Source organism: Electrophorus electricus, chromosome 8 (genome assembly GCF_013358815.1).
Source record: "Electrophorus electricus isolate fEleEle1 chromosome 8, fEleEle1.pri, whole genome shotgun sequence".
In the NCBI taxonomy this organism is placed as follows: domain Eukaryota; kingdom Metazoa; phylum Chordata; class Actinopteri; order Gymnotiformes; family Gymnotidae; genus Electrophorus; species Electrophorus electricus.
The window spans coordinates 26,993,572-27,020,300 of record NC_049542.1 but is presented as its reverse complement, the minus strand read 5'-3'; the positions used below and the strand labels follow the sequence as shown (position 1 = coordinate 27,020,300).

The 26,729-nt window shown below is 38.9% G+C and overlaps 2 protein-coding genes across 5 annotated transcripts; both read left to right on the top strand.

Annotated features, from left to right (window-relative positions):
• Nucleotides 1-493: 493 nt before the first annotated feature.
• On the top strand, nucleotides 494-14,087 carry LOC113578360 (probable ATP-dependent RNA helicase ddx6). 3 transcript variants are annotated; one of them, XM_027011554.2, is made up of 14 exons: nucleotides 494-633; nucleotides 1,811-2,551; nucleotides 2,730-2,793; nucleotides 5,125-5,229; nucleotides 7,544-7,673; nucleotides 7,829-7,975; nucleotides 8,458-8,552; nucleotides 9,359-9,481; nucleotides 9,588-9,716; nucleotides 9,825-9,941; nucleotides 10,114-10,177; nucleotides 10,448-10,549; nucleotides 11,108-11,351; nucleotides 11,582-14,087. In XM_027011554.2, the coding sequence occupies exons 2-13, from the start codon at nucleotides 2,364-2,366 to the stop codon at nucleotides 11,329-11,331; spliced, it is 1,488 nt and encodes a 495-aa protein (XP_026867355.1). In that variant the 5' UTR covers nucleotides 494-633; nucleotides 1,811-2,363; the 3' UTR covers nucleotides 11,332-11,351; nucleotides 11,582-14,087. The 3 variants fall into 3 exon arrangements, with proteins under 3 accessions (XP_026867355.1, XP_026867354.1, XP_026867356.1); XM_027011553.2 differs by having other exon boundaries at nucleotides 11,108-14,087; XM_027011555.2 differs by lacking the exon at nucleotides 5,125-5,229 and having other exon boundaries at nucleotides 11,108-14,087.
• A 2,246-nt stretch (nucleotides 14,088-16,333) lies between these two features.
• On the top strand, nucleotides 16,334-26,052 carry lipea (lipase, hormone-sensitive a). Of its 2 annotated transcripts, none has more exons than XM_027011576.2 (11): nucleotides 16,334-16,518; nucleotides 18,959-19,208; nucleotides 19,551-19,832; nucleotides 19,984-20,074; nucleotides 20,293-20,438; nucleotides 20,550-20,735; nucleotides 20,956-21,108; nucleotides 21,260-21,404; nucleotides 21,509-21,736; nucleotides 23,325-23,692; nucleotides 24,452-26,052. In XM_027011576.2, the coding sequence occupies exons 1-11, from the start codon at nucleotides 16,508-16,510 to the stop codon at nucleotides 24,683-24,685; spliced, it is 2,094 nt and encodes a 697-aa protein (XP_026867377.2). In that variant the 5' UTR covers nucleotides 16,334-16,507; the 3' UTR covers nucleotides 24,686-26,052. The 2 variants fall into 2 exon arrangements, with proteins under 2 accessions (XP_026867377.2, XP_026867378.2); XM_027011577.2 differs by having other exon boundaries at nucleotides 16,334-16,532.
• The last annotated feature ends 677 nt before the right edge of the window (nucleotides 26,053-26,729 follow it).

The window sequence follows — 26,729 nt, the reverse complement described above, 5'->3', positions numbered from 1 at the left end:
AAGTTTCAAGTTTGGTTTATTTGTCACATACATAGTCATACACAGTATAACTCACAGTGAAATGGTTTATTATGCCTCATAACAGCATATTTGACAAAATAATTAACATTCATGCAGCTTATACACTTTTGAACGAATATAACAAATACTTAATAGTTATGTTTTATGCAGTCATTTGTTGTTATTACAATATTATACTCATATGTTACTCACATGCGTTATAAATGTATTGTCAGACATGCTAATACTGTTTGTTAAATTGCACATGAGCCCATGGAATGTAGTCTGTGGTAGTATACATATACTAAATTAACGCTACATTCTTTGTTAAGAAATTTATGAACGCATTTTGCAACTTAGAGTTAATGAGGCGTGAAAAGGTTTTAATCTATATTCACACTCCCTCATATTGTCTATAAACCTGACGAACAACTCCAGCCTTTAGATGGCAGTACAGTGTCTTCATTTTAACGAATACGGCAAAGTGGAACGACTAAGAGAGGCCGACCATGTTAAAAAAACACAACAAAAGAGACGACTTTGTTGAAGTAAACATACCAGTTTTGCAAACAGTATTGTTAAACAAGTGATTTACCTGCTATATTTAGAAGAATACATCGAGTGGAGCAAAGGGTACGTGTTTTCAAAATAATCGTTGGAATAATGGAGTATTATGTGCCATCTTATCTGTTACCCCAGACAACTTGGAACCCAGCTAGCAGATAGCTAGTTACCTCAGATACAGCTCGAACTCGCCAACATGTCAACGGCTTGATAAAATGTCGAGGTTTGATAGCTAGTTGGCTAGCTAGTAAAGTTAACATTCTCCATTGTCTAATTGTCTGGTAACTTCGTTTCCAAATTTGAAAATAACTATTACCTAAAACAGCTAGCATTTTATAGCTTCCTTGTCAGTTAACAGGATCACTTTTTTATTTCCATTTGTGAAAATCGGAAGCTAGCTGGCTACCGTAGCTAAGAATGCTAGCTAGCACAACTAGCTAGATAGCAGTTTCGCTCATTGCGTGAAGCTTGAGAGCTGGCTAATGTTTGGCGCTCTCGTTTAGGTGTATTAGCTTGGCTAACGCTAGCTAAGATACTACAGCAGGTAGAAGTCAGTTAGCGTTAGCTAATGTCTAATTGGACTCAAAATATATAGCAAGATGTGCTGAAAGCAACAATTTGTTACCATTCATCATTTTGACGAGACCAATTAAATCTTGTTTGTAGGAACTAGGTAAGTTGACCAGCGTTGATGGCTTGCTAACTAGTTATCTTAGCTAAGAATGACCTTAATGCTGCAAACTCCTGATATGACTGAATTGATAAACCAACGTTTTAATTTGTATTGTTGTGCCAGCTGTTATACATCAGTGGGTAGCCGAATTATTTTTGTTTTTCACACACGATGCGTTATTGTGATATGAGTGCAGGACATTACAAAAACATTATTTTTCTCAATAGACGGTTAATTTGGTTTGCCAATTACACAAGCCATCATTTCCAATTAAGACCAGTAATGATTGTTCTCAATTTTCCTTAGGTGGCACAAGTGTATGTCTTATTGCCAGACTACACTTAGGAGAATACATGACTACATTTGCAGTTTAGCATTGATACAAGGACAGCTGACCTAGTCCTGGAAGATGAACTAGGCCGTTTGAATGATATAAGGGAAACATAAAGCTTTGGACTCCTGACACACTGAAGTTTTGTTTTGTCCACAAACTATAGATTTTGAACATAAAAGACTTTTTTTTTTTTTTTTTTTTTTTTTTTTTTTTTTTTTTTTTTTTCAAATATTCTGCAGAAGTGGATACCCAAGGATTACATTTTGCAAGTTCTGGGGGGAAAAAACTTGGTGACAAAGTGGAACATAAATAACCAATAATCCAGCATACATAAATAAATAAGAATTTAAAGAAAAAAGATGCAGAATTAGAATAGAATCAGTTTGGCAATACTCTGCATAGTTCATTTTGCCTTAGCTGTTCCATTCCAGGATTTGAACTTTCTAAAACCTGCTCATGTAGTATAATTTTATATACTCTGTGCAGGTGTACTATATTTATGCATATAAATGTTTATTTCTTCATTTGGAAGAGCTCCATGTTAAACCTAATCTTGTGATGTCAGTTGCTCTTATTTAAAGAGGTCATACTGTACATGTATATAAATGCATTTGTAAATATATATAGTCTTTATTGATTCATTTAGAATGAGACATTGAGAACACTGTATATACATTATTAGAATTTTTATAAACTAGTGTTGTACAAAAGAAAGTGGAAAAACAAGCAACTTATTAAGACAAAGGTTAAACTTAGAACCTTTGGTAAATATAAAAGTGAAGAAGATACTGGATGGCTACTGCAAGGATGGAGAGTGTAGGCCCTGTGATAATGGGGATCAGCAAGCAGAATGGCCAGTTTAGAGGACATACCAAGCCATCCTCTCAAACTGGACCCACAGGTGAGAGTAGTCAGCCTGGAAAGATTCCTGCTGTAGCCCAAAACCCTGCTGGGGGCTCTCAAGAAGGACCTGGAATCAGGTGAGCCAACATTTTTGTTGATAGATTAAAACCAGGATTCCTAAAAGCTGCTTTGACAATAATGTCTATTATGAAGAATGGTATATAAATAAAATAATTGATATGAAAATAATGGGGGGTACCTATGTTGTATTGTAATATATTTCTCTCTCCTGGGCACATTGTTTCTCTCTCCAAGGTTTGGTGATGACTGGAAAAAAAGACTTCAGCTCCCACCCAAAGACAACAGAATCAAAACATCAGTAAGTTTGACACAATCTACATTTTCATCTCTTAATATTCTGAAAATAGTTGCGATGTTGATATACGATATTCCACCCAAAACATCTTTAATACAAATAATCAGGTACATGTGTGTATTTCATAAAAGATATTTAGTTTGGTTAAGCATTTCCGCTTGTTTATTTTATCTCAAAATGTCAGTGTACACCTATTAAACAGTGATAAACTGGATTCCCTTATTAAGCATGAATTACAATTTTCCTTTTAAATGTTCCTTTTTAAATACAGAATCTTCAGAAATATTTTTGCTTATTGAGAAAAAAAACAAATGACTTATGGTTATGTCTATTTATACACTCACCGGACACTTTATTGGATACACCTTGCTAGTACTGGGTTGGACCCCCGTTTGTCTTTCAGAACTGACTTAATTCTTCATGGCATTGATTCATTAAGGTGCCGGAAACATTTCTCAGAGACTTTGGTCCATATTCACATGTCAGCATCACACAGTTGCTGTAGATTTGTCAGCTGCACATCCATGATGCGAATTTTGGATTGAAATCTAATGACTGTAGAGGCTATTTGAGTGTAGTGAATTCAGTGTCATGTTCAAGAAACCAGATAGAGATTATTTGAGATTTGTGACATGGCATGTTATCCTGCTGGGAGTCTCCATCAGAAGATGGGTACTCTGTGGTCATAAAGGGATGTACATGGTCAGCAACAATAATCAGGTAGGCTATAGTGTTTAAACAATGCTCACTTGATATTAAGGGTCCCAAAGTGTGCCGAAACTGTTGATACATGGCTGTAACCCATCTGCTTCAAGGTTTGCCGTGTTGTGTATTCAGAGATGCACTTCTGCATACCTCGGTTGTAACAAGTGGTTATTTGAGTTACTGTTGCCTTTCTATCAGCTTGAACCAGTCTGACCATTCTTTTCTGACCTCTGGAAACAATAAAGTATTTTTGCCCAGAGAGCTGCTGCTCACTGGATATTTTCTCTTTTGGACAATTCTTTGTAAACCCTAGAGATGATTGTGCATGTAAATCCTAGTACCTCAACAGTTTGTGAAATATACAGACCAGCCTATCTAGCTTGAACCATGTACAGATCCAACCATGCCATGGTAGCTCAATGGTTAAAATACTTGTAATTGGGAGGTTGCTGGTTCAAGCCCCACCACTGCCAAGTTGCCACTGTTGGGCCCCTGAGCAAGACCCTTAACCCTCAATTGCTCAAGTTGTACTCAATCATGATTGTAAGTTGCTTTGGATAAAAGCATCAGCTAAGTGTTATAAATAATAAAGTTACTTAAATCACCTTTCTTCTCCATTTTGATGTTGTCAGCAGGTCGTCTTGACTGTCTACATGTATAAATGCATTGAGTCTCTAACATGTGATTGGCTGATTAGATATTTGTGTTAACGAGCAGTTGAACTGGTGTACAAGGGCCTGTTTGTGTTTTTCCAGAGAAACGAGTTGTTTCAGACAGAGGTCCTTCATCGGCTGTACAAGTGAAGGACCTCTGTCCAAAAAATCCTGGAAAAACAGCTTTTACACTACACCGCAGTTACTCGTGTGTGTGTGTGTGTGTGTGTGTGTGTGTGTGTGTGTGTGTCTCTGTATCTGTGTCTGTCTGTGTGTGCCACATGCCATTCTAGGCCACCATGGATGTTCTTGGGGGAAAGTATGTGAAAACGTCTATTAAATTCTTCATAGCTTAACTCCAAATACTATTTTAATTATGACTTAGAATTCAGCCCTCTGACCTGTATGTAATAACTGTTCCAATTATTGTGTGTATTCTAAGCAACGATTCATTTTTAATTAGTTTTTAATAAGTTTTAAAATGTGGCCCTCTGCGCTAAATTTAATCAATTTTCCAGTTTTTATTCTTCACCAATTGCCCATTTTTCACTGTATTGAAACTGAACGTTGAGCATCCAATAAATTGTAAGAATATTTTACAAAGTGTATTTATTGCCAAATGATTTATAGCAATCAGATTAATGAGCATAAATCATTTTTACCCAAATGAGGAATCTTTCATTATCAGGAACTGTGTCCATTTGTTTTCACGTGCTTCCTTACTTAGCCCAGAGGGCCTCATTTTAAAAATTACTTTAAAAAAATACTAAAAGTAACTGTGAAGTATTTGGAGTAGAGCTGTAGGATTTTGCAAGGTCGCATGAATTTAATAGTTTTCACATGATTTTTCTTCAAGAAAATCCATGACATGAACTGGTAAGCCTAGGTGAGTTGGCATGGAATGACCTCTCTCATACTACCAGTGAAGCTGTATTGTTGTATATGAAGCAAGGGCTTTTCTTTCTGCTTTTTAAAGGATGTAACAGCCACCAAGGGGAATGAGTTTGAGGACTACTGCTTGAAGAGGGAGCTATTGATGGGCATCTTTGAAATGGGCTGGGAGAAACCTTCCCCCATTCAGGTAATTGAATGACCTCTGTTAGAAATCAGTCTAGACTCAAGCCATAACTGAATGGGTGGGTGAATAAATAACAGGTTTATACATATATGGGATCATTTTAAAGGGCAGAATGAAAACACAGAAGTAAAAGCAACTGGTATATGTTGTCAACATTTGGTGATTATTTACCGTTACTCACACGTGGGTCTCATCTTCAGATGCAACCAAGGCCAAAACAAAAAAAAACAAACTGTCTGAAAGAACTAAACGCAACACTAATTCCCAATACCCTACACCCAAATACATCCTGACTAACCCCAAAACCAGGAAAAAACTCACCCCCAAACAAAGTGGTGGTTACATCCTACAACCAAATCTAGACACAAGAAAGAAATATACAAATGGTCAACCAAACTCAAAAGAGTTAAAAGTTGAAAACAAACCAAGGGTTCAGAAATAAGGATCAAAGTAACAACAGGACACAGCAATAAAAGCTCTAAATATATTGAGCATGAAGATGTTGAGTGTTTCATGATGTGCCTTTATATAGGAGTGATATCAGCAGAGTAGCACAACACAGGAGAGAATGGTCTGAACAATGCAGAGCAGACAAACCACGCAAAACACAGGCGTACACATCTCGTTACTAATTCATTTATGTCATAATGATAAAGACATTGTTATTTAACATATGGCACATATGGCAGTAATAGGTGGTAGCCTAGTGGTTAAGGTACTTGACTAGTAATGGAAAGGTGCTGGTTCCCACCATTGACCCTCAAGTTGTGTAAGGTAAATGTAAGTTGCTTTGATGTAAAATGATTCAAAATCATTAAAAAAAAAATATGCAAAATTTATTTATTTATTTATTTATAACGACTACACACGCTTTCTGTATTTGCTGATCAGTCCTATGCACTGGTATTTACATTTGCGACATTTAGCTGACACTTTTATCCAAAGTGACTTCTGCCTGAACACTACTTGAGTAGTTTAGGCTTAAGGGTCTTGCTGACAGGTCCAACAGTGGCAACTTGAACTGGCAACCTTCTAATTACTAGTCAGGTTACTTAACCACTGAGCTATATTCTGTATATGTAGTAATGCAGCTAATACTTATTCTAGAATGAACCAGCTTGTATAATTTAATTCTGTATGTTTTTATTCATTTATTTTTGTTTAATTTTTTATAGTGTTAAGTGAATGTCATCCATAATTTGCTGTCTTAGTGAGTTTTAGCACTAATTTGCAAATTAGAATATGGCTGACTATAGACTGGGTGAGACTTAGTATTTTCCCTTCTAGTGGATGGTGGTGTTTTTCCTTTGAGAGTACATCACAGTATTATTGCTGCTCCTCATCTGGAAAGGAATTGATGTCATTCCTGGGGTTTGTTGAAACAATCCTCTAGTTCAAGGGTAACAGCTTGGACATTTTTCTGTATGTGATCCCTGATTGTGTCCTTCAGTGTATACCTGGTTGTGTCCTTCATTTTCACCTTTTTCTTATGGGTAGTATAACCTCTTTGGATTTTGGGTGTAGTACTGGAATGCATTGTGAGGAATTGTAGGTTTCCAGTTCTTCGGTATTAGTGACTGTGCTCCAGGTCAGGTACATGGCCTTGTTGTGGTTCAGTTCCTTCTGTCCTGATCCCTTTTACATTTTTACTATGAACCGATGACATTTCACCAGTCCAGATGGTGTCCCAGTGTTCTTACTGTAGAGTCTGAGCGTGTCGATCAGTGAATCGGTATCTTTCCGTTGACATAAAGCTTGATTCATTAATGTACAGGATGTGTCTGATGATAGTTCTGCTATTGAGTCCTGTCAGTACCCACTCTAATGATCTGACTGAGGGTTTTCAGGCCTATGCTTGTGCTACAGATCAGCCTATGCAGAAGTGCTATGGATAGAGCCTCAATATGGTGTATATATGATATTTTATGCTCACTTGGGCATTCTTCGAGTTGGCATCCAGTCCTCCAATGTGCCATTGACTTCTGAGTACTTTCTTTTTTAAAGAGGTATTTTTCCCAGAGGTTCACTGACCTTGCTTGTTTTCTGTGCAAAGGTCTGCATGTTATAGTTTTTTACAAAACAGTATGTTGTAGGCAAAAGTGTAATTACAACACACCTCTCCCAACCGTTGTGAACAATTCTAAGTAAGACTATGTAGAATTTTGCATTTCTCAGGACAATTTGTATCTTTCCTAACAAGCAGATTAGATGTTTTGAAAAAACCTTGCAATTCACTTTACCACACAGCAGTTTCAAGGTTAGACCAGTTTACCTTGGCTGACAGTTTTAAGTCATAGAAGTCATTTCATGTCTTCAGGAAGAGAGTATACCCATTGCACTGTCTGGTCGTGACATCCTGGCTCGTGCCAAAAACGGGACAGGAAAGAGTGGGGCATACCTGATACCCATGTTGGAGAGGATCGACCTAAAGAAAGACCACATCCAGGGTAGTCTTTTTTCCACTTTGACATTTGTTTTGCTTTTCAAACATTTGTTTATGTAAAACTCCGTTTCATTTTTGAATGCAGAATACATTTATATTCATAACTAGCTTGACAAGGTTGTTGGACTGATTTGGGATTGTCTGTCTCTCTGTTTGTAGCCATAGTGATGGTGCCCACCCGTGAGCTTGCCCTGCAGGTCAGCCAGATCACCATCCAGCTTAGTAAGCATCTGGGTGGAGTCAAAGTCATGGCAACCACAGGGGGGACCAACCTACGGGATGACATCATGCGTCTGGATGAGACAGGTAAAAGAATCGATGTGTAAATCGATGGACTGCATTTATATCACAGACGTGTGCTCTGCAGATTTTAGTTGGTAAGACCCAGTTGACCTGTTCATAATGGTGGTCTTAAATGATGCTCAGGGGAGATTTTTCCACAGCAAATTAAACACTGTAGACACATCATTCAGTATGTTTGTAGTATATGTTCCATAGAATATCAAAGAGGTTTTATTGTCATTTGAGCTATATACAAGTACACAACAAAAACGAGACAGTGTTCCTCCAGGACCATGGTGCAACACAAAACAACAGTGCAACAGACAACATGAATATAATAGTTTCCTTGTGAAATCCACTACAACCCTTTTAGAGTTATAGCAGTTTACAGCAGAATAGCAGTTTATCACTACTTCCTGACTATGAGGAATGTGTTGTACCACAATATGGGTTTTTCTTATTGTGTGTGTGTGTGTGTGTGTGTGTGTGTGTGTGTGTGTATGCAGTGCATGTTGTCATAGCTACACCAGGGAGGATTCTGGACTTAATCAAGAAGGGAGTAGCCAAAGTGGACAAAGTTCAAATGATGATAATGGATGAGGTAATTTTTATAGGTTTATGGGGTGTGGCTTTTTTATTATTATTATTATTATTATTATTATTAAATATTTTTTTTGCACTGATTGTTAGCAGGATTCAAACATCCTATAGTCCTTATTTTTTTCTTATTGGACTAAGAGGAAGCAGCTAATACAAAGTGAGCAAAAGGTATAGTTAACAAACCTTTAACAGAAGTAATTACGCTGGTAGACTTTATCCCCTCCTCTCCCCGCATGCTGACCTGTGGTATCACTGGGCTGAATACTGACAGATGGGTCCAGAAACTAAATTGCAAAGAAAAAAAATTCCTTCCATTTGTTTCTTTTCCTCAAAATTATTCTCAGATGAACTACATTAATGTTTGTATTGAAAACGAAAAATCAGGCTACAAGACAGTATTAAGCTGACACCCAAGTCAGTGGCTCCTGAATCGATGCTGGCGCACTGCATAAATATCCTGCATTCAGAAGCCAACAGTGTTATAAACGTTATTGTAAAAGTCGTTTGAACACCAATAACAGAAGAAGAAAACAAACGCTAGCGGCTATTAGCTAATCTTAAACAGAATAAAGGTGGTAATTCTGTGTGTCATTATATCATAGATATAATTAGACATAATTGCTATCTTGTCCACTGGGGATGCTTGCAGCCTAGTTAACCCCATTATTTCTGTGGCACCATCTCCCCAAGGTTGTTTAAGTGTTTACTTCCAATGCATGGCCTGGAACCTCCATATCAAACTAAACAACATCAGTATCGTAGGTTTTCGTTATTTTGCTTGAACTGCTTTCTCTTTCCCTCTTGCAGGCTGATAAGCTGCTGTCTCAGGATTTTGTGGTGCTAATTGAGGACATTATTAGCTTCCTGGCCAAGAACAGGCAGATTTTGCTCTATTCTGCTACCTTTCCAATCAGCGTACAAAAATTTATGGTAATACGGAGTAAGAGTGATGCTATCTGATCAGCTCATGTTACAGGTAATAAAAAACCCACATATTTATAGCCAGCCTGTATTCCCTGTGTATGTCTTTCTTTAGGTGAAACACCTGCAGAAGCCCTATGAGATTAACCTGATGGAGGAATTAACCCTGAAGGGCATCACACAGTTCTATGCTTATGTCACTGAGAGGCAAAAAGTGCACTGCCTCAATACACTCTTCTCAAGGGTAAATACACAAACACACATACACACTTTGATTTTAACAGGTGGATTGATTTGCTGTAATGTAAACGTGAACAGTCGGCAGACCCCCATGCCTTTCTCATTCCCTCAGCTGCAGATCAATCAGTCCATTATCTTCTGCAACTCCACTCAGAGAGTGGAACTCCTTGCCAAGAAGATAACCCAACTGGGCTACTCTTGTTTCTACATTCATGCCAAAATGATGCAGGTATGTTAACAGGAGTGACTCTTCCTGTCTCACTTGAGCTAAGTGGGAGAATATTCCTTATGGGATGTAAGTTTATTCAGGAAGCCAGCCTGCCTCATTTGTGTTAAGTGTTTATTTGTTTACTTTGCAGTGTGTTCAGATCTTAATGTGCCCTTTCTTTTGAGTCTCTCAGGAGTATCGAAACCGTGTTTTCCATGACTTCAGAAATGGACTGTGCAGAAATCTGGTCTGCACAGGTAAATTTGCCTTCATAAATTACTTTATTAATGTGTTAGTGTAGTTGGTGCCTCAACACATCAGAAAAACATTTACAACTTTAACACAGCTTTTTAAAAATCTTATTTTCCTTACAGATCTTACCTATACCTACAGCTATACAACTGTAATACATTTAGAGAAATCAATTTATTAAAATCTAAATTGGATTAGCGTATCCTTCTTTGCGTTTTTATTTATTCTTTTCACTTTGAAAGTGTAAATGTCTCATTCTGTGCTTGTTTTTCCAGATTTATTCACCCGAGGCATAGACATCCAGGCAGTAAATGTGGTTATCAACTTTGACTTTCCCAAGAATGCAGAGACCTATCTGCATCGTATTGGACGCTCAGGTAAAATAATAATAATTATGGATAAATTGTTATAATGGATAATAATTTATGCATAATTTGCATATAATGTATGAATTGTTGGTTATGATTTTATATTTAGATGAGACGTCTTTAAAGTGGCACAGGCGTAGTGTAGGCAGTGGCAAGCATATCCATGGTTAATTAAGGAGCCCCAGTGAGAGGATGGTGGGAAGCCCAGTGTGAAGTTCTCATGTGGGGTTATGGATGTGGCTCTGGTGTGTGGGGGGTGTGGGTGTGGGTGTGGTCCTGGCTGAAGGGTATGAGGGAAACATGGAATGGACCTGGGATAACAGAGTACAGAGCTGGTTGCTCCCATATGTGCTTTCACTACAAGAGGTTCAGCAAACTCCTGGCTTCAATTCCCAACAAGGAAAGATAATCTTTTGAAGCAAGTTAATCATCATTTTGTTAGTATCTAAGAAACCAAAACAGGGCTATACAGTTCCCTGGTCATGAATCACCTGTCAGTATCATCAGTGTGGTGTTTGATTTAATAGAGCCACACCACCATCTTTTTAATTTTTTAATTTTCTTTAGGGAGGTTTGGTCACCTGGGTCTGGCCATTAACCTGATCACAGCAGAGGATCGCTTTAACCTGAAGGTCGTTGAGGATCAGCTGGTGACTGAAATTAAACCCATCCCTGGCAACATTGACAAAAGCCTATATGTAGCGGAGTTCCACTCAGCCAGCCTCAACTCTGAGGCAGAGACACAGGAGCAGGAGACCCTGCCCCTTGCAGTGAAGCCTCAAGCTCTCTAAGTACCACCACAACCAGCCAGGTCAGTACCTTACACAGTACCTTACAGAAGATACTTTGAATGGAAAAGTTGTGAGTGGATATATTAAGTGCATAATTAGACTAGTTTAAAGGCATATCAAGGAACTGTGTATGTGTACGCATTGCATAGTAAATAATGTTGTTCCATAGTGAAGCAGTCTGTGAAGTCTTATAATTAGCCAATGAAATCTTTTGATTGTAATGATCTGTTCTGCTTTCCTTTCGGCACAGCTTTTTCACACCAGAATTTGGCATTGTTCTACTCTCTCTTCACATTCACCTTTTTTTTTTTTCCCCTCTATTCAGTTCAGAAATCTTTGGCAGGAACTGTCAGCTACACATGTATTATGCTTTGCACCAGAACTTGAGGTTGGCTTAGGGAATGAACCTATACATTCCAGAGTCCATTTAAAAATAAAAAGGTCTAGTGAGAATAAAGATTTCACAATCTGTGAAAGATTTGCAAGTACCTCTGGCAAAAAGTGAATGGCTTAAGTTTTAAAGCATCAATGCTTCTTCTTGTTTACTTGGCAACATTTAACAGCAGAAAAAAAAGGAATCCAAAGACAAGAGTCTCTGTATTTTCTAATGCAGAATGTTTGTCCTTTAAAGCTTGTAGATATAACCGTAATCAGTAGCTTCAGGAATACAAGCAGTACCAGATACGCAGACACATTTCACACAAGCACATTTCACACATTTAACACCATCGGTGCCGAATACACAGACACATTTCGCATGTTTAACACAAATGGTGCCGTATGCGCAAACACATTTCTTCACTCCCGGAAGTGCCTTAACATGTCTGGTCAGCTGCAAACTTTCAGATGGCTTTCTATGTCTTTTATCTAAAATTCTAAAGTATGAACTGACATGAGAATTTATTGCAGTAGTGTGAAAGGCTAAGCATATGTTTAAAATCTTTATAGTGGTGCTATTCAGCAGTGAAAGAGTATGTTTAAGGGCTTGATTACAAGAACATTTGAGTCTCTCAACAAGTTCTTTTTACTTGTGAGGTATGTGAAGGAATGAAAATATGCCAAGCTGCCAAGCGCCGAGTACCTCTTTGCAAGCTGTAAAAATACTTTAGTGAACCAGTCTCATATAATGAGACCGAACCATAACCTGCATCTCGCTTGTTTTGATAGGTGCTTTTGACCTCTTTCATCACTGAAATGATTGTTGGCAGTACTGTATGGCAGTAAATGATTGATTCATAGGCTCAGAAGGAGACTTAAAGTTCATACTACCTGACATTTTCAGGCATAATATTCCAATCTACAGATATATTGCAATAAGACATGGCAGCTAAAGAGCTTTTTTTTATATTGTTAAAGATTTGTTAGTATTGCTAAGTCATCTTTTTAATGTTCCTAATGCTGGAATTAACAGTCCTATCTTAAGCAGGGTCACCAGCAATTTCTCAGACATCTTGGTGCAGATCACGTTTTAATACTAAACATAGCATACCTTTAATACAATGAGTCATGTGAAAGTCTAGGATGCAGTAAATGGCAAGGGTCTGAGAACCATCCAGACAAATTACTCAGCTGAGTGCTCGCAAAGGAGTGTTTAGAGATAAAGTTATGTATGCCCCAGCAAAGATCTGTGTGCAAAGCATAAAAATTTTCTTCTTTTAAATTTTTATTAGATTAAAACGCTGGCTTAACTTTTTTTTTTTACTAGTCTTTCATATGAGTACTTGGAAGAAAACATTCTGGTAGCCTAATTAAATCAACAATTTTATGTGGGATTTTGTTTGTTTTTGTTTTGGTTTTTCCATTGCAAAACTGGAAATCATTTGCATGAAAGTGTCGTATTTTTGCTTTACATTTGGTGGGAACATTGATCTTTTGGAATTATTATATAATGGATTTTGTCATGTATATTGAATTATAAATTGGGAATGAATTTGAATTGAATCTTAATTTAATTTGAAAGCAAAACTGTAGCATTCTCTAACTGGCAGCTTCCCCCACATACTTAAAAAATACACTTACTGCAAACGGTGAATACAAAAAACTTAGGCTACTTCATTTTCAAGAGTGAATTGTCTTTATTTTGTTTAACATTGATTTTAAGCAGGGGTAGGTAGTGTCTAACTCTGTGTCTTAGAGCAGAAATCTCAGCTTGCTTTTGTTTGCTTTTAATAGACCCAGCATAGTCAATGAGGCTTAGTGTTTAACTTTTGGGAATAACCGACATCACATCACCAGTGCTGTGGTGTTATACTCAAGGCAGTAACAGTGCAACCAAAGAATGACCAGTAGCATAATTCTGCCCTTCACCTTATGTAAGTGTACATTTTCAGAACCTTGTGAATTTGAATGCAGTCTGACTCAGCTGTTCAAGTTGGTGCACATTAACTTTAAAAGCCGCCTTTAAGAGCAGAATTATCCTTAAGGTCATTTTAGTCTCTGTGCAACCTGTTACTTCAACATAACCTATGATGTTATAGGTTGAGCTATTATTTCCTTAGTAAAACTTTTCAGAAAGTTTGTGAATGATTTATTCTGAATGTAAACATACAGTTTACAGAAAAAAAATGAGTGTACGGTCTTGAGATCTTTGGTTTTCTAACAGGTGGGTGATAATACTGATTTTCAGGACTCAAACTGAAGCATAACCAAAAAGTGTGTTCAAATGTGGCGTGTTCGCAAGCATAGGTGTGTGTGTGCCTCTGTGTGTTTGCCTGTGTCTGCGCACGTGTGCCTGCATGTGTCTCCTGTGTATGTTGTGTGCCTGTGTGAATGCCCCTCTGTGTATGTGTTTGCAGCTGCCTCTGTGGAGTTTTTCGTGTGTGTGTGTGCTTGCCTGCCTGTGTGCATGTGTGTGCTAGCGTGTGTGAGATTGCTTTGTACATCCATTGAAAATTGCTGCATTTGTGGACCTGTATGTTAATGTATTTACAGATACGGGTGTGTTCACGCATGTGTGCTTGTATGTGTGTTGGAACAAGACCTCCAGCTCCAAAGTCCGCTATGTTAGTATCAGTAATCACAACTGGGGCTTTACTTAAGGGAGATGGTAAAACTGAGTCAGCATCCTTGCGGAGATATATTTTAGTTGATGCAAAGTAGTTAAAATATCCACAGTGATGTAACTGATGGTGTTTTGAAAGTTTTATCTGCTGAGGCAGTTCTTAATTTTGTATCGCTGTGTAGCAGAAGGCACTGTGTACAAATGCCTAACCTACAGACTTGAGCTAATCTGGGCTCACTGGTGGGGAAAACAGCACTGTTTTATGTTCAGAATTCATTAATTTACCCCAATGTCCTAAAAAAGAATTTTTAGACTGGGTTGTGTTTTGTTTTTTTGTTTTTTTTCCTTTCTAAACCATTGTTTTTCTAAACCAACACACTGTTCCCTGCCATCTTGATTGGCTTTTTTTGTTTAGGCTAAACTTTTGGGGTGGTGGGAGTGGTAGAAAGGTGTGATGAACGTTGTTGGTAGTGTCTTAATAAGGGTGCAACAATTTTTGTTTATGAGCTGAGCAGTAAACTTTATAATGCAGGTAATTTGAAAAAATGGCCAGTCTTCACCACAGGAAAAACAAAAGTTTAGACTGAAGACAAAAACAAACCCTCAGCACTGTGCCCTGTGTTTGTAGTTGTTATATGTTGAATTGTACACATCCCTGATTGTCCAACCAAAATCTGTTACTTTTTTCCTTTTTATGTTTTCATGTTTATTTTTGGCTCAGCAAAGAGTGGGAGAGGAAGAACATCACTGAAAACATGCCTGTGCAGGGGTTTACTATGGTGATTAGTTTAAGCAGTTGAATGAGAAAATTCAGTCAAATGACTGATAAAACATTTACAAATGTTTTTGCTTTATGGTGCGCATTAGGTCTCTGACATTTTGTCACTGATCTAGTGCAAAATCTCACAGGATAGCATTCAGGTAAACTGTCCCAGAGAAACAAATTGGCAGATATTTATAAGGGGAAATCGTATGTCCTTGATAAACCTATTTATTATATCTGATTTGAAAAGTATTTAATGAAACTATTAATTGCACAGTCATGTCCCTAATACCTGTAATAAGTCAAAGGTTTTTATGTCTTATTACCTATACAAGATGAATAAACTGGGTTTGAATGTTAGAATCTGCACATCCATCGCATGGCTGACATTTGCTTACCAGTTGATTAGATTAACCATTAACATGTCCTGTATCAAAGCACGTTTCTTGTGAACCTCTCTCGCTCTCTGACTGACTCTCTCTTGGCCATGTTTTAAAAGTAAGTGAAACTAATGCAGGGGAATTGTTTGGATGAAATAAAATTACCTGCATTTCAGATTCTGTTTGCTTATTTTATACCTTCATATTTTCTCATGTCTGTCATGATGCCATACATGTAATTTGACATTTTGAATCCTAGGAGGATAACTGAGGAATTGACAATTGACTTTCTTTCACATAGTATGGTGGAAATTTGTCAAAACCGTATTTGTAATGAGTTACTTTTGAGGATGGGATGTTCAGAAAAAAAGTATAATTTTTAAATAAATTATGTGAACCATATTTAGGTTCACAGACTGGCTCAGGTCGCTTGTATTAGTATGACATATTGATGGCAAAATTATTGCTTTCATGCTTTCAGATTGTCTAGACTTTCAGACATAAAAGAACTGAGCAAGAGAAAGGAATATACAGAGCATACAGATATCTTAAAGAAAGTCATACATATTCCATAGCGAAATTTCTATAGGGGTGTATTTATAATGATGACAAACCTCACTTTTGAGATACCTGCTTCAAATTTTGTTTTCGTTTTTATTTGCCCCATGAGCCTATTGGCGGATTTTGTCTCTAGCTATTGTTGCTGATGATTAAAAAAAATAGATTACTCTAATAATAATCATAATCATAATAATGTAACAATTCCCGTGGCTGTAGCCCGGTCGGGACACTGAAGCGCCTCACATGACTCTCATTCCCAGCATGCTACGGGGTGCACTTCTGACAGCTCCGGAAGACGATACGGATAGACAGTTTTAATTCGAGAAAACATTGGTACTTTAAACCACGAAAGAAACCGCGTAGTTTTTTTTTAGTCGTCGGTACTTTCGTCTGTCGTATGTGTTCTGCGGTCACGGTTCGAGCTCAGTTTCCTTGTTTTAACAACTTGGAAACAGCCTCGGAGTTCTGTCGATGGACGGCAGGTAAGCCAACGACGGTAAGGAGAAAAATAAGCCCCGGCACTGGAAAGTCCTCTGCTGTGCGCCCCACACCTTATCACGGAAGACACACTATCACCTGGAGTGCTTGTGCAGGTCTAGCCTAACGCATGATTTTCACGGATCCGAGTTAGTTCATTGATCTGTAAAGTAAATAGTTTTCCGGTAAATGGTTCGTGTGGGTGCTGGACTATGGTGTGTAGATCACAGGGGTGCTACAGCGACATTGCCACTCCCAGGTGCCAGGTGCTGCACCGCAGGGGGTGATTTGACTGAGCACTGCAAGTGCAGCATCGTCGTCAGGTAGGGTATTTATTTCGTCGCTTAGAGACACCGGTGGACGGAAGAGTCTGTTGGGTGAGAACGATAAGTTAAGATAACTTGGCTAAACGGGGCCGAAATGGGAATCGATCCGTATAGTTTCCAGTCCTAAAGGTCGAGATAATATTCTGCTTGTGAAGATCCGAGTTATTCCGTGTCTTCGTTTTATTTGATGATTTTGCTTTAACTGTGTGTGGGTCGTGTTGCTTTTCAAGACATTAAAAAACTGCAGTTAGCTGTTCTATTATGCGATTCACTGAGTCAAGTAGAAATGCACTGACGCTTCCTAGACAGGTTGAAAAGACGTCGGTTAGGAGGGCTAAAATATTTTAATCCCAAAAGATACATTATTGGAAGTTTTAACGGCACAAGTCACACTGTTGTCATTTTTCTCCATTATTAATAGGGCTGAACACCAGTTCAATTCATTTGATTCCTTTCATTGTGCAAGTAGTCGACAGTGAAATTAAGTAGCACAGCTTTCTTTTAGCAATACATCGGGAGAAAAGGGAAAAGTTCTTTATAAAATATATTGGTGTATTAATAATAATAATAACGATATTATTATTATTATTATTATTATGTCAATAATGAGTTATTATATTTATTATAATAGTTCTTCTTTTAATGTTGTTATTATTTTTATTTGGGATCAGAGGTTTAACCTCCATTTAACAATTTATGAGTTGTTTGTGATAGAAGTGCAAGTCCTGGGTATTATAATCTTTTGGGGTCTGTCACCAACAGTAATGTAAGATCTTTGGGCATGATGAGGGCCTTCCCAGACAGAAGACATTTTATATATTCTCAGTGGTGGTAGTAGGGACCAAGATGTTTTAATTCTCCATTCAGTAACAGGCTGGCAGTAGGTAAAGGATGTTGTCAGTACTACACCAGAAGCTGTTGCAGCAGGTAAACTCCATTCCGATTAGCCACTCTTGTGCTTTCTTCACCAAAGATGAGACTTTGAGAGCTCGTAAAGGGTCTTGAGTACAGATGTTGCAGGTCCTGACAGTGAAGAATCACCCTACTATATCATAATTGGCGTGGATTAGGGAATTCTTTTTTTTTTAGTGTCCACAGGCTGTTATTTTCCAATATCCAATATCTAATTATATAGTGCTAAGGTCTAAGCTGACTTTTTGGAAGCGACCTCTTTGGAAACCATGGCATCGAATGCGGAGCTAAAGTACTGTGAATGGGTGGGGGGCATGTAAAGCAGTTGACCTGGTGACACTATAGGAAGGAAATATTCATGGCTGAGTCACAGCAGGTCTTTCAAATTATATCAGGTTAGTGGATCTGAGTCTACCTGGGCAGGTGGCATAGGTTGCAGGTGTTTGTCACATGCATTTAATGAAGAGAGGTGACGTTAATGCAGGTATAGTTCATGATGGTGTTATTGTCTACCCCAAGAGTAGCCTCTATATTGTTAAAGTGGTTCTCCGTTTTCTCAACAAAAAATCACAAAGTTTGAGCAGAACTGCTAGTATAACTGATATACTAGTATAGTATAACTGCAAACTTTCAGTTATAGCAATGATTACAGGACTAAGACCAAATTCAACAAGCGGTGAATACATTCAACACCCTGGTGAAATTGCAGCTTTGAAAGTGATATGGAGCAGAGAGGTATTGAATGCAAGGTGAGATACGTAACCACTGTAACTGATAGAGAATAGGAGTGTTACGTATTGAGTAAGTCAGAGGTTACACTGGGCTTCCAATGGTGTGAAAGGCATAGGTTCCAGACTAGAACATACGAGCTCAGGAATGGTTGAAGCCAGTTAAATGAGATCCTTAGAGAAATTTGGATTTACCCATGCACAATATAATCCACCCAATAATGTTAAAACTATAACTGGCTAGACTTACGGTTCTGACCTAATTTGCAATGGCTCCACATTGTATCGTTGTACCAGGTGGCCATAGACTTCAACACGGACTGCTTTTGCTAGCCTTTGTCTGCTGTAACACTCATGTAGTTTACACTCATTACTCGTTTCTTTGTTTTGTCCTTATTCGAGTTGTTTGGCTTTGGGTCTGTGCTTTCATTTTGTCTGAAGGTCACAGCTGACACCCCTCCTCTTTCTTTCTTTCTCAGTCGACAACACATGGATCATCGGACTGTTTACTCCACGTTGGAGGCTGTGTGCGTGGAAACCATCGCAGCACTCACGAGGCTTGAGAGTTTGCGGTGCAGTGATGCCACCGCTCGACTCTTAGTGACGATGACACATATTCAGGAACATGGCCGTGCTGTTGAGGGCCTGGTCACTGGCTTTGCTGCTGTTTACCACCACTTTGATTTTGACCCCCAGACACCTGGAAACGGCTACCGTACCTTAGTCAAGGTAGACTAAAACTAGCAGAATAGCGCACTAGCAAACTATTAGACTAGAAGGAGGTTGATGTATTTTTCATAAGCTTGTGGCATAAAGCGTTTGTTTTTTAATTTAATTTATTTATTAATTTACTTGCACCAGTTGTGTCCGTCACATGCTGTTCTAATTTGCACAGTTCTGAGAACTGGAAACTGGTAATTGCTGGGTACATCAATGATAAAGAAGAAAGAATGAATGACCAAACATCATTGATCTCAGGGGGATTGCAGCGTTAACCTGAGCATCCATAAGAAGACTTAGATGGGCCGTCCAAGCGGAAGTGTTTCAGCACTGACCCCTTTTTGCCTACAGGTGGTACATTCTTGCATTCTCCATATAATCCAAAAGGGACGCTACATTGCCACAAACTGCGGGGGGGTCTTCTTCCGTGTGGAGCACAATGCTGGCGAGATGCAGACGTACTGTGTGGCCCTGTGCCAGCTGCGAGCATTGCTCTATTTGGCCCAGCGGTTGCTCGGTGAGAATCAGCATGGTCAGCTTTACTCACAGGACAGAGAACTGAGTAAGCGGTTCGTAAAGGAATACACATCCATGCACAAGGCCTGTTTTTACGGGCGATGCCTGGGCTTCCAGGTGAGTGGTGTTAGCATGTAACTGGGCTTTAGCTATAGTTAAGCTAAACTTTAATGTTATACTTTTATAAAAAGTTATGTATGTTTAAATACCTCCATGTTTTACCACAGTTATTGAAGTGATTGAAGCTCTGTCTGTCCCTTCTGTCCAGTTCTCCCCCTCTCTCAGACCCTTTCTGCAGACAGTGGTCATCAGTATGGTATCATTTGGAGATAACTACAAGAAACATCAGACTAGGTTAGGTCAGTGCAATGCAGGTTATCATTAAAGTTAAGCATCATAAGGTTTTGAAGATAAAGGCACAATTAATGGCCCTGTAATTTGTGTAGTATTCATACATTGATTTATTTCACTTGTCTGTATATGTGCATTTGGAGGGTTTTCAGATTTGAAAAAAAAAATGCTTGGAAAAAGTGTTACATTAAGGAAAGTTTGAACGCATAAGGCATTCTGTCTACAGGGAGAGCAGCTCTCTCATTCTTCACGTCTGGGAAGTATGTTGTGGACCCTGAGCTGAGGGGGGCCGAGTTTGAACGCATTACTCAAAACCTGGATATGCACTTCTGGAAGACCTTCTGGAACATCACCGAGACAGAGCTGATATCCGTCAGTTAGAATATGTGTGACTCGTTTCTTTCATTAGGACAAATCTTACTGTCCTACTATCTTACTGTGTCTTAATGCAGACGAAGTGCCCGTCTCTTTGTGTCTTTTCAGAGTTTGGCGAGTATCACGTCTAACATTGTGCAGGTGAACCTGATGCTGACAGTCCCTGGAGAGCCCCTAGTTTTGCCACTGTCCTCAGACCCCAACCTCTCAGTCACCGTGTCACCACCACTTGCCCACTGGGGGCCAGGACCTGTACACATGCGGCTGATTTCCCACTCCCTCCGCCAGGGACAGGTGTGGTGTCAGGGTCCTTGTGTGGTCGTATGATGGCCTATATGTGATATCATGGTAGTTATGAGAGTGTTGGTCAGCATTGCTGTTCTGCAACTGAGAGCTGGCTATGGGAGAAATATTAATATGTGAAAAATGTGTTGGGAGAGTCACGTCGTTTCTCCTGAAAGAAATATTAATATGTTGCCTAATCCCAAGGAATCATCCTTCCTTTGGTTTACAGGACAGTGCAGAACTGCTGGTATTCTCTGGGCCCGAAACCCCTCTGCGCTCTCTCACTGTGGGCCCCAGGCTCCAGAGAGCCTGTCTCTCTCCGTGGCTTCTCGTCCATTTCCATGGGGGGGGATTTGTTGCCCAGACCTCCAAGTCTCATGAAGTATCCCAAATATCTTTGTTTTCTTTTGCAATATATATTGTATATGTACAGCAGCAACATAATAATCTGCATTAATTCGCCATGCGCATTCTCAAGTAAATTAAAGTGCTCCCATGCGATTAATTGATTATGGACTTCATTTGTTTTTCAGAGTTATCTGAAGAGCTGGTCAAGGGATTTGAATGTACCTATTCTTTCTGTGGATTACTCACTGGCCCCTGAAGCCCCCTTCCCCCGTGCTCTGGAGGAGTGTTTCTATGCTTACTGCTGGGCCTTAAAGAACTGCAACTTACTGGGTTGGTGCTATGATGTGCACAAACTCAGGAAAATAAAGTTCTCCACAGTGCTGGCTTTGCAGGGTGCCAGTGACTTAGATATTTGTCTCCAACTATTTTGGCAGGCTCAACAGCGGAACGTGTGTGTCTGGCAGGGGACAGTGCAGGGGGGAATCTGTGCATCACTGTCTCCATGAAGGCCATGTCCCATGGAGTGAGGGCCCCAGATGGCATCATGGCCGCATACCCCGCAACGCTTCTGACGACAGATGCCTCACCCTCCCGGCTCCTGACTCTCATCGACCCTGTGCTGCCTCTGAGTGTGCTTTATAAGTGCATCACTGCCTACACAGGTAACACCCCCATCAGTGCCTATACAGGTAACACCCCTTATCAGTGCCTACACAGGTAACACCCCCATCAGATGCGAGTTACAACAGAAGACAGCAGTGACAATAAACAGGGGCCACAAACAAGAATGAACACAATAATCAGGATTACGGGAGAACATATGTTTATGAGCCAAGATCCCCAAGGGCCGACAAGGTCAGTTAACCAACTGAACCAAGAATCATCAGCAGTAGCCTCCCAAATGAGGTTGGGCAGAGAGCAGACAGAATAACCACAGGAAAATTTGGAATCAGACAGTTTAAAACATGAGCTATCTACAAAAATGTGATAGCCGCCTTCAAGCGGTGTGCTAGAGAGAGCAGAGCGCATGCTCGAGGACTCAAGGATAGCCTCCATGCATTCGTGGGGCACAGAGTCATCATAATGATTTAGTGATGTCAAACGCGATCGTCACAGGCTAGCGGGTGAACTCAGGGTCGTGTGTGATTTAATGGTTAAGTTCTGAGTGGCGCAAAGGATGGCCTCATGGCCCAAACGTCACTGTGCCATCATGTGCTGTGTTTGAATGTTATTCAGGATGGTAATAACTTGATGTGAAGTGTGAAGAAACATGGGATGAGCCAGTGCCAATTTGTCTGCATCAGTAACCAGCCACGGCGCGTAAGAAGGCCGATTACTTTACTCACATAATCTGTAATGGGATTACTCTACTCACATAATCTGTAATGGGATTACTTTACTCACATAATATGTAACGGGATTACTCTGCTCATGTAATCTGATGACTCATCACTTTACCTTTCTGAAATACACACAAATCTGTGCATATCGGAAAATATAATGATGACTTCCAGTTGTCCATTTTGTGGTTTATTAAATTTAAACTAGAAAATTTCAGAATACATAATTTTAAAAGAAAGATGTTTTTTTTTTTTTAAAAAGCCATACCTTTTGAAGCATTGTCGTCAGATTATATGTTTTTACAGATAGCTTGTTGAATCTACATGGATGATACTTTTATACACTCGATATAGTTTCAAATGATGGTAGTGTACATGCAGTGCATTCAAAACAATCAAAAGGTCTCCACTTCTCCCCTTCATTTTCATCTGGAAAAATCTGGAAAAATATCTTTACACTCCTATTACACCGGCCACGTTGACAGTTCATGCCTCGCAATTCAGCTGTAGCAGGTTGTGCTCAAATTGCGTAAACAGTAAAGCAATGTACTATATATCAAACCAACATTTTATATTTAAACGTAATGTGATTACTAGAATTTTAAATGTAATGTATCCTTTGTAACAGTGAGAAGTAAGACCATGGTGATGCATCACAACCAGCACTGGTTGGGCATACACTCTGTTCTTGTATATTTCTTGTATATAGTCAGGTACTCAAAAGGAGTGATATGGCACATTTGTATAGGGAAATAGGTCTCTTTTCTCTTCTTCACTTCCTTTATGTTTGTCCTAATTTCTTATCCAAAGTCTCTGCTCATTCACTCCATTCCTCATAACTGCATTGCATTTGTATAGTGCTTTCACTTTCTCCATCTGTCCATCCCTATATCTGCTCGTTCTCTCTCAGGTGCAGACAGTGGGTCAGTGCAGCAGGTCCAGCAACTGGACACACTGAGCGCTCTTGGGCAGGACACGGCGCTGCTGCTCAGGGACATCACGCAAGGTGCTTCCAGCTGGCTGCAGTCGCTACTCCAGGAAAAGCCTGCTGCACAAGCCTCGACCAGCAGGGCAACCAACGGACTGCGGGACCCCACACCTCACTCCGAGGATGTACAAGAAGGCCCCAGGGAATTCCCAGAGGGCTTCGAGCCCCTCCGATCGGGTTGTCTCGCGGAAATTCGGACCCCTTGCACCCCAGTTATGAATAACCCATTTGTGTCTCCTCTGCTTGCACCTGACAGTCTCCTCAAGGGACTGCCACCAGTTCATCTAGTGGTAAGCTGGTAATTGTGGGGTGATTTCAAAATCTTTACAGTCAGAAGGGTTTCTAAAATGCTGAAGGACTGAATTAGAGAACAGGGAACACTAACGTGTATAGTTCTGTGAGTTTCCAAGACTGGAGTTTTTATCAGATGATGCTATTTTTGAGTTTCTGGCAACTAGTCAAAAATAATGAAATAATTACAGCTAGTTGTTTGTATTCACTATATTAAAAACTATGCATATTGTATTGACAGAGACAGATTTTGATAAGATCATTAAAATAAGCTCTGCCTTTTACTTTGCATGACAGACATTAAAATTTGTAAAGATTATTAAAAAATGATAAGGAAAAATGTTTATTTTCTGTCTAAACCCTTATTATCTGAAAATGTTTTTTTTCAGAATTTAATTTAGATGAAAATATCAGTTTCACCATATTAAAGGGTTACCATACAAGTCCCAGGGAGGCAGAAGTGGTAAAGTGTAAAGGTCAAAGAGGCACACACTGTATGACTGAACTGTGTAGAGGAGGTGACACAGTCAATCAAGATGCAACATGAACGAAAATACACTTTTTTAGAAAGTTAAAGAATATGTGAAGCACGTGAGGAAAAGTAACAACAATTAGAATCACAGCAAAAACCATGAATACCACAAATAAATTATTAATCTATATTAAATTGTTAATAAATTGTCAATCTATATTAATATAAGTAATTAATCTATACACATTGAAATGACTAACAGTTCTTTTCCGAACCTTTGCTTTAGGCTTCAGCTTTGGATGCCCTATTGGATGACTCTGTGATGTTTGCCAAAAAGTTGAGAAGCATTGGCCAACCAGTGACCTTGACAGTGATCGAGGACCTCCCACATGGCTTTCTCAGCCTATCGCAGCTCTCCAAAGAGACACAGGAAGCATCAAACCTCTGTGTGGGACGAATCAGGGAGGTCTTTGTGCATGAACCAGCTACTGCTACTCGCGGGCAACCAATTCTCAGTTAGAACGAGGACTCTCTGGATGGGTAAGGTAAATTGGACTACCAGGAACTATCAGGGCTCTTCCAAAAAGGTATTTGTTTGTTTGTTTGTTTGTTTGTTTGTTTAAAAACACAATTTCCCAAACTAGATATAATAAACTTTTATTAACCATTGTTGAGAATCAAGTCACCCTTTTATACACTTCCATGTTTAAACTTGAAATACCAAAGGTCAAAGGTCTCCACCACTGTGAAAGCACGGTGAAGCAAGAGAGAAGCGGACTTTAACAGTGTATTGCCTTTACTATGTGAACCAGCCATATTGCCACTGTGTCTTTAACACAGCTCTAAGATCCATCTAAAGCTTATGTCCATACCTTCTAATGACATTTTGTACTTGAAATCGCTGTGAATCACCATGGTGATGTTAAAGGTACGTTTACTTTATAGGAGTCTTTCACATGTACAGTCTTTACATGCACTGTGGGTGATCAGGTGATGGTTTAGAAAAATGCTGTTGCATCTGAGTCTTTATCAGGGCTTTGTTTTTAAGATGAAGTACAGAGAGATGTCTAGAGAGAGAGCCAATGTTGTGCTAATGTTGTCGTTGGGCTTCACAACATTGTGCCCCACTGCCTGTCTTCACATACAAAATAAATCTGTAATCAGGTCCAAACAGTTTAGGGCATGGCTGATATAATGGATAATTTTCATCCACCATGCACTGTTTATCATTTCAAATGATTTTAATAAAGAATGAATGCAGTGTTTGTAATTGCACCTTAACAAACTTTTAATGGCCTATAAATATACCTCCTTACTTATACCTCATCATCTTTTTTGAAATATGTGTAATATATACAGAAATGCTTATTGGTTCTTCTTTGTAACTGCCGCTGATTAGTTGCTTTGAAAATATTAAAACAAACTGGCTGTTTGTTTGTTTGTTTGTTTGTTTTTTACATTTTTGGTTCAGTTTGGTGATGGAGGGCATATAACAACAGTGTTTCTTATCTGAGTCTTTAGGACACACCAATGGTCTGTTTTATTGTCCCACCTAGTGCACCTGAATTGAACTGTTAAGAACAACAAAACAAGGACTGTCAAGAACTTGTTTTGAAAAGCACAGATATTTATTTTTTTACTCCTCCACCCTTATATATTATGGTTTGTACAGATAACTTAGGTATGATGAAAACACTATGTAAAGATAGCAGATAGCAGATGTTAAGTTATCTTAGCTCTCCCAGGCAACTGAATACAACCTTCTGCACTTCACTTACCTGTGCTCTTCCTTTAGATTCTATGTGGTCATAGTCTTTGTGTTCATCCTATCCCAATGTTGGAGAGAGAGAGCTATAAAAAAGTAAAAAAAAAAAAAAAAAAAAAAAAGCATATTCATCCTATTTTTGGATTGTGGATTGCCACAAAGCGAGTATCAGTCAGTGTGATGTGTAGTTGTCTCCTCCTACCTGTGCTCTTCCTATCACTCTCCTGTTGAGCAGTAATGAGTCTGTTCATGAGTCAGCCTCCTTGTCTACCAGCTGTGAATGTATATGCCCCAGTGCCTTTTCCAGTATAAAGGCCAAAGTAACAAAAGAGACTAAAGAGTATTTATCCCCTTTTAACTATCCCTGTGTACTGAAAATGTCTTAGTTTGACATGTGTGATTGTTTTGCTGTATGCCGTCTTCTTTTTGCAAACAAAATTAATCATGACAATGATTACTTATTAAATTAAGACTTTTATATGTTGCTGACTATTAGTACTCTTTATTGTTATAAAATCAGGGTTTGGATGTATTAGCTTTTACAGTATGTTCATTTGAACTATTTGTACACATTTATTTGAAGTAGGAAGTGGTTTATAATATATCAAATATCTGGGCTATTTTTAAAATCTGCACAATTCTTTATCAAGCCACTATTAATGTCATCAGCTCTTCCTGGAGTGACACATATATTTTGTTCTTATCAAATTACATGTACCTGCAGCATATTTTGCAGATTCATGTAGACAAGTATATGTTAACATTCAGAACATTGTTTTGGTCGACATAATTATAACAA

Coding starts and splice junctions, on each gene's coding strand:
- LOC113578360 (XM_027011554.2), top strand. CDS start 2,364: ATGGCTACTGCAAGGATGGAGAGTGTAGGCCCTGTGATAATGGGGATC. Junction 7,674..7,828: donor AAAGAAAGACCACATCCAGG/GTAGTCTTTTTT, acceptor CTCTGTTTGTAG/CCATAGTGATGGTGCCCACC. Junction 10,550..11,107: donor GCATCGTATTGGACGCTCAG/GTAAAATAATAA, acceptor AATTTTCTTTAG/GGAGGTTTGGTCACCTGGGT.
- lipea (XM_027011576.2), top strand. Junction 20,736..20,955: donor ACTCCCTCCGCCAGGGACAG/GTGTGGTGTCAG, acceptor TTTGGTTTACAG/GACAGTGCAGAACTGCTGGT. Junction 21,109..21,259: donor AGACCTCCAAGTCTCATGAA/GTATCCCAAATA, acceptor TTTGTTTTTCAG/AGTTATCTGAAGAGCTGGTC.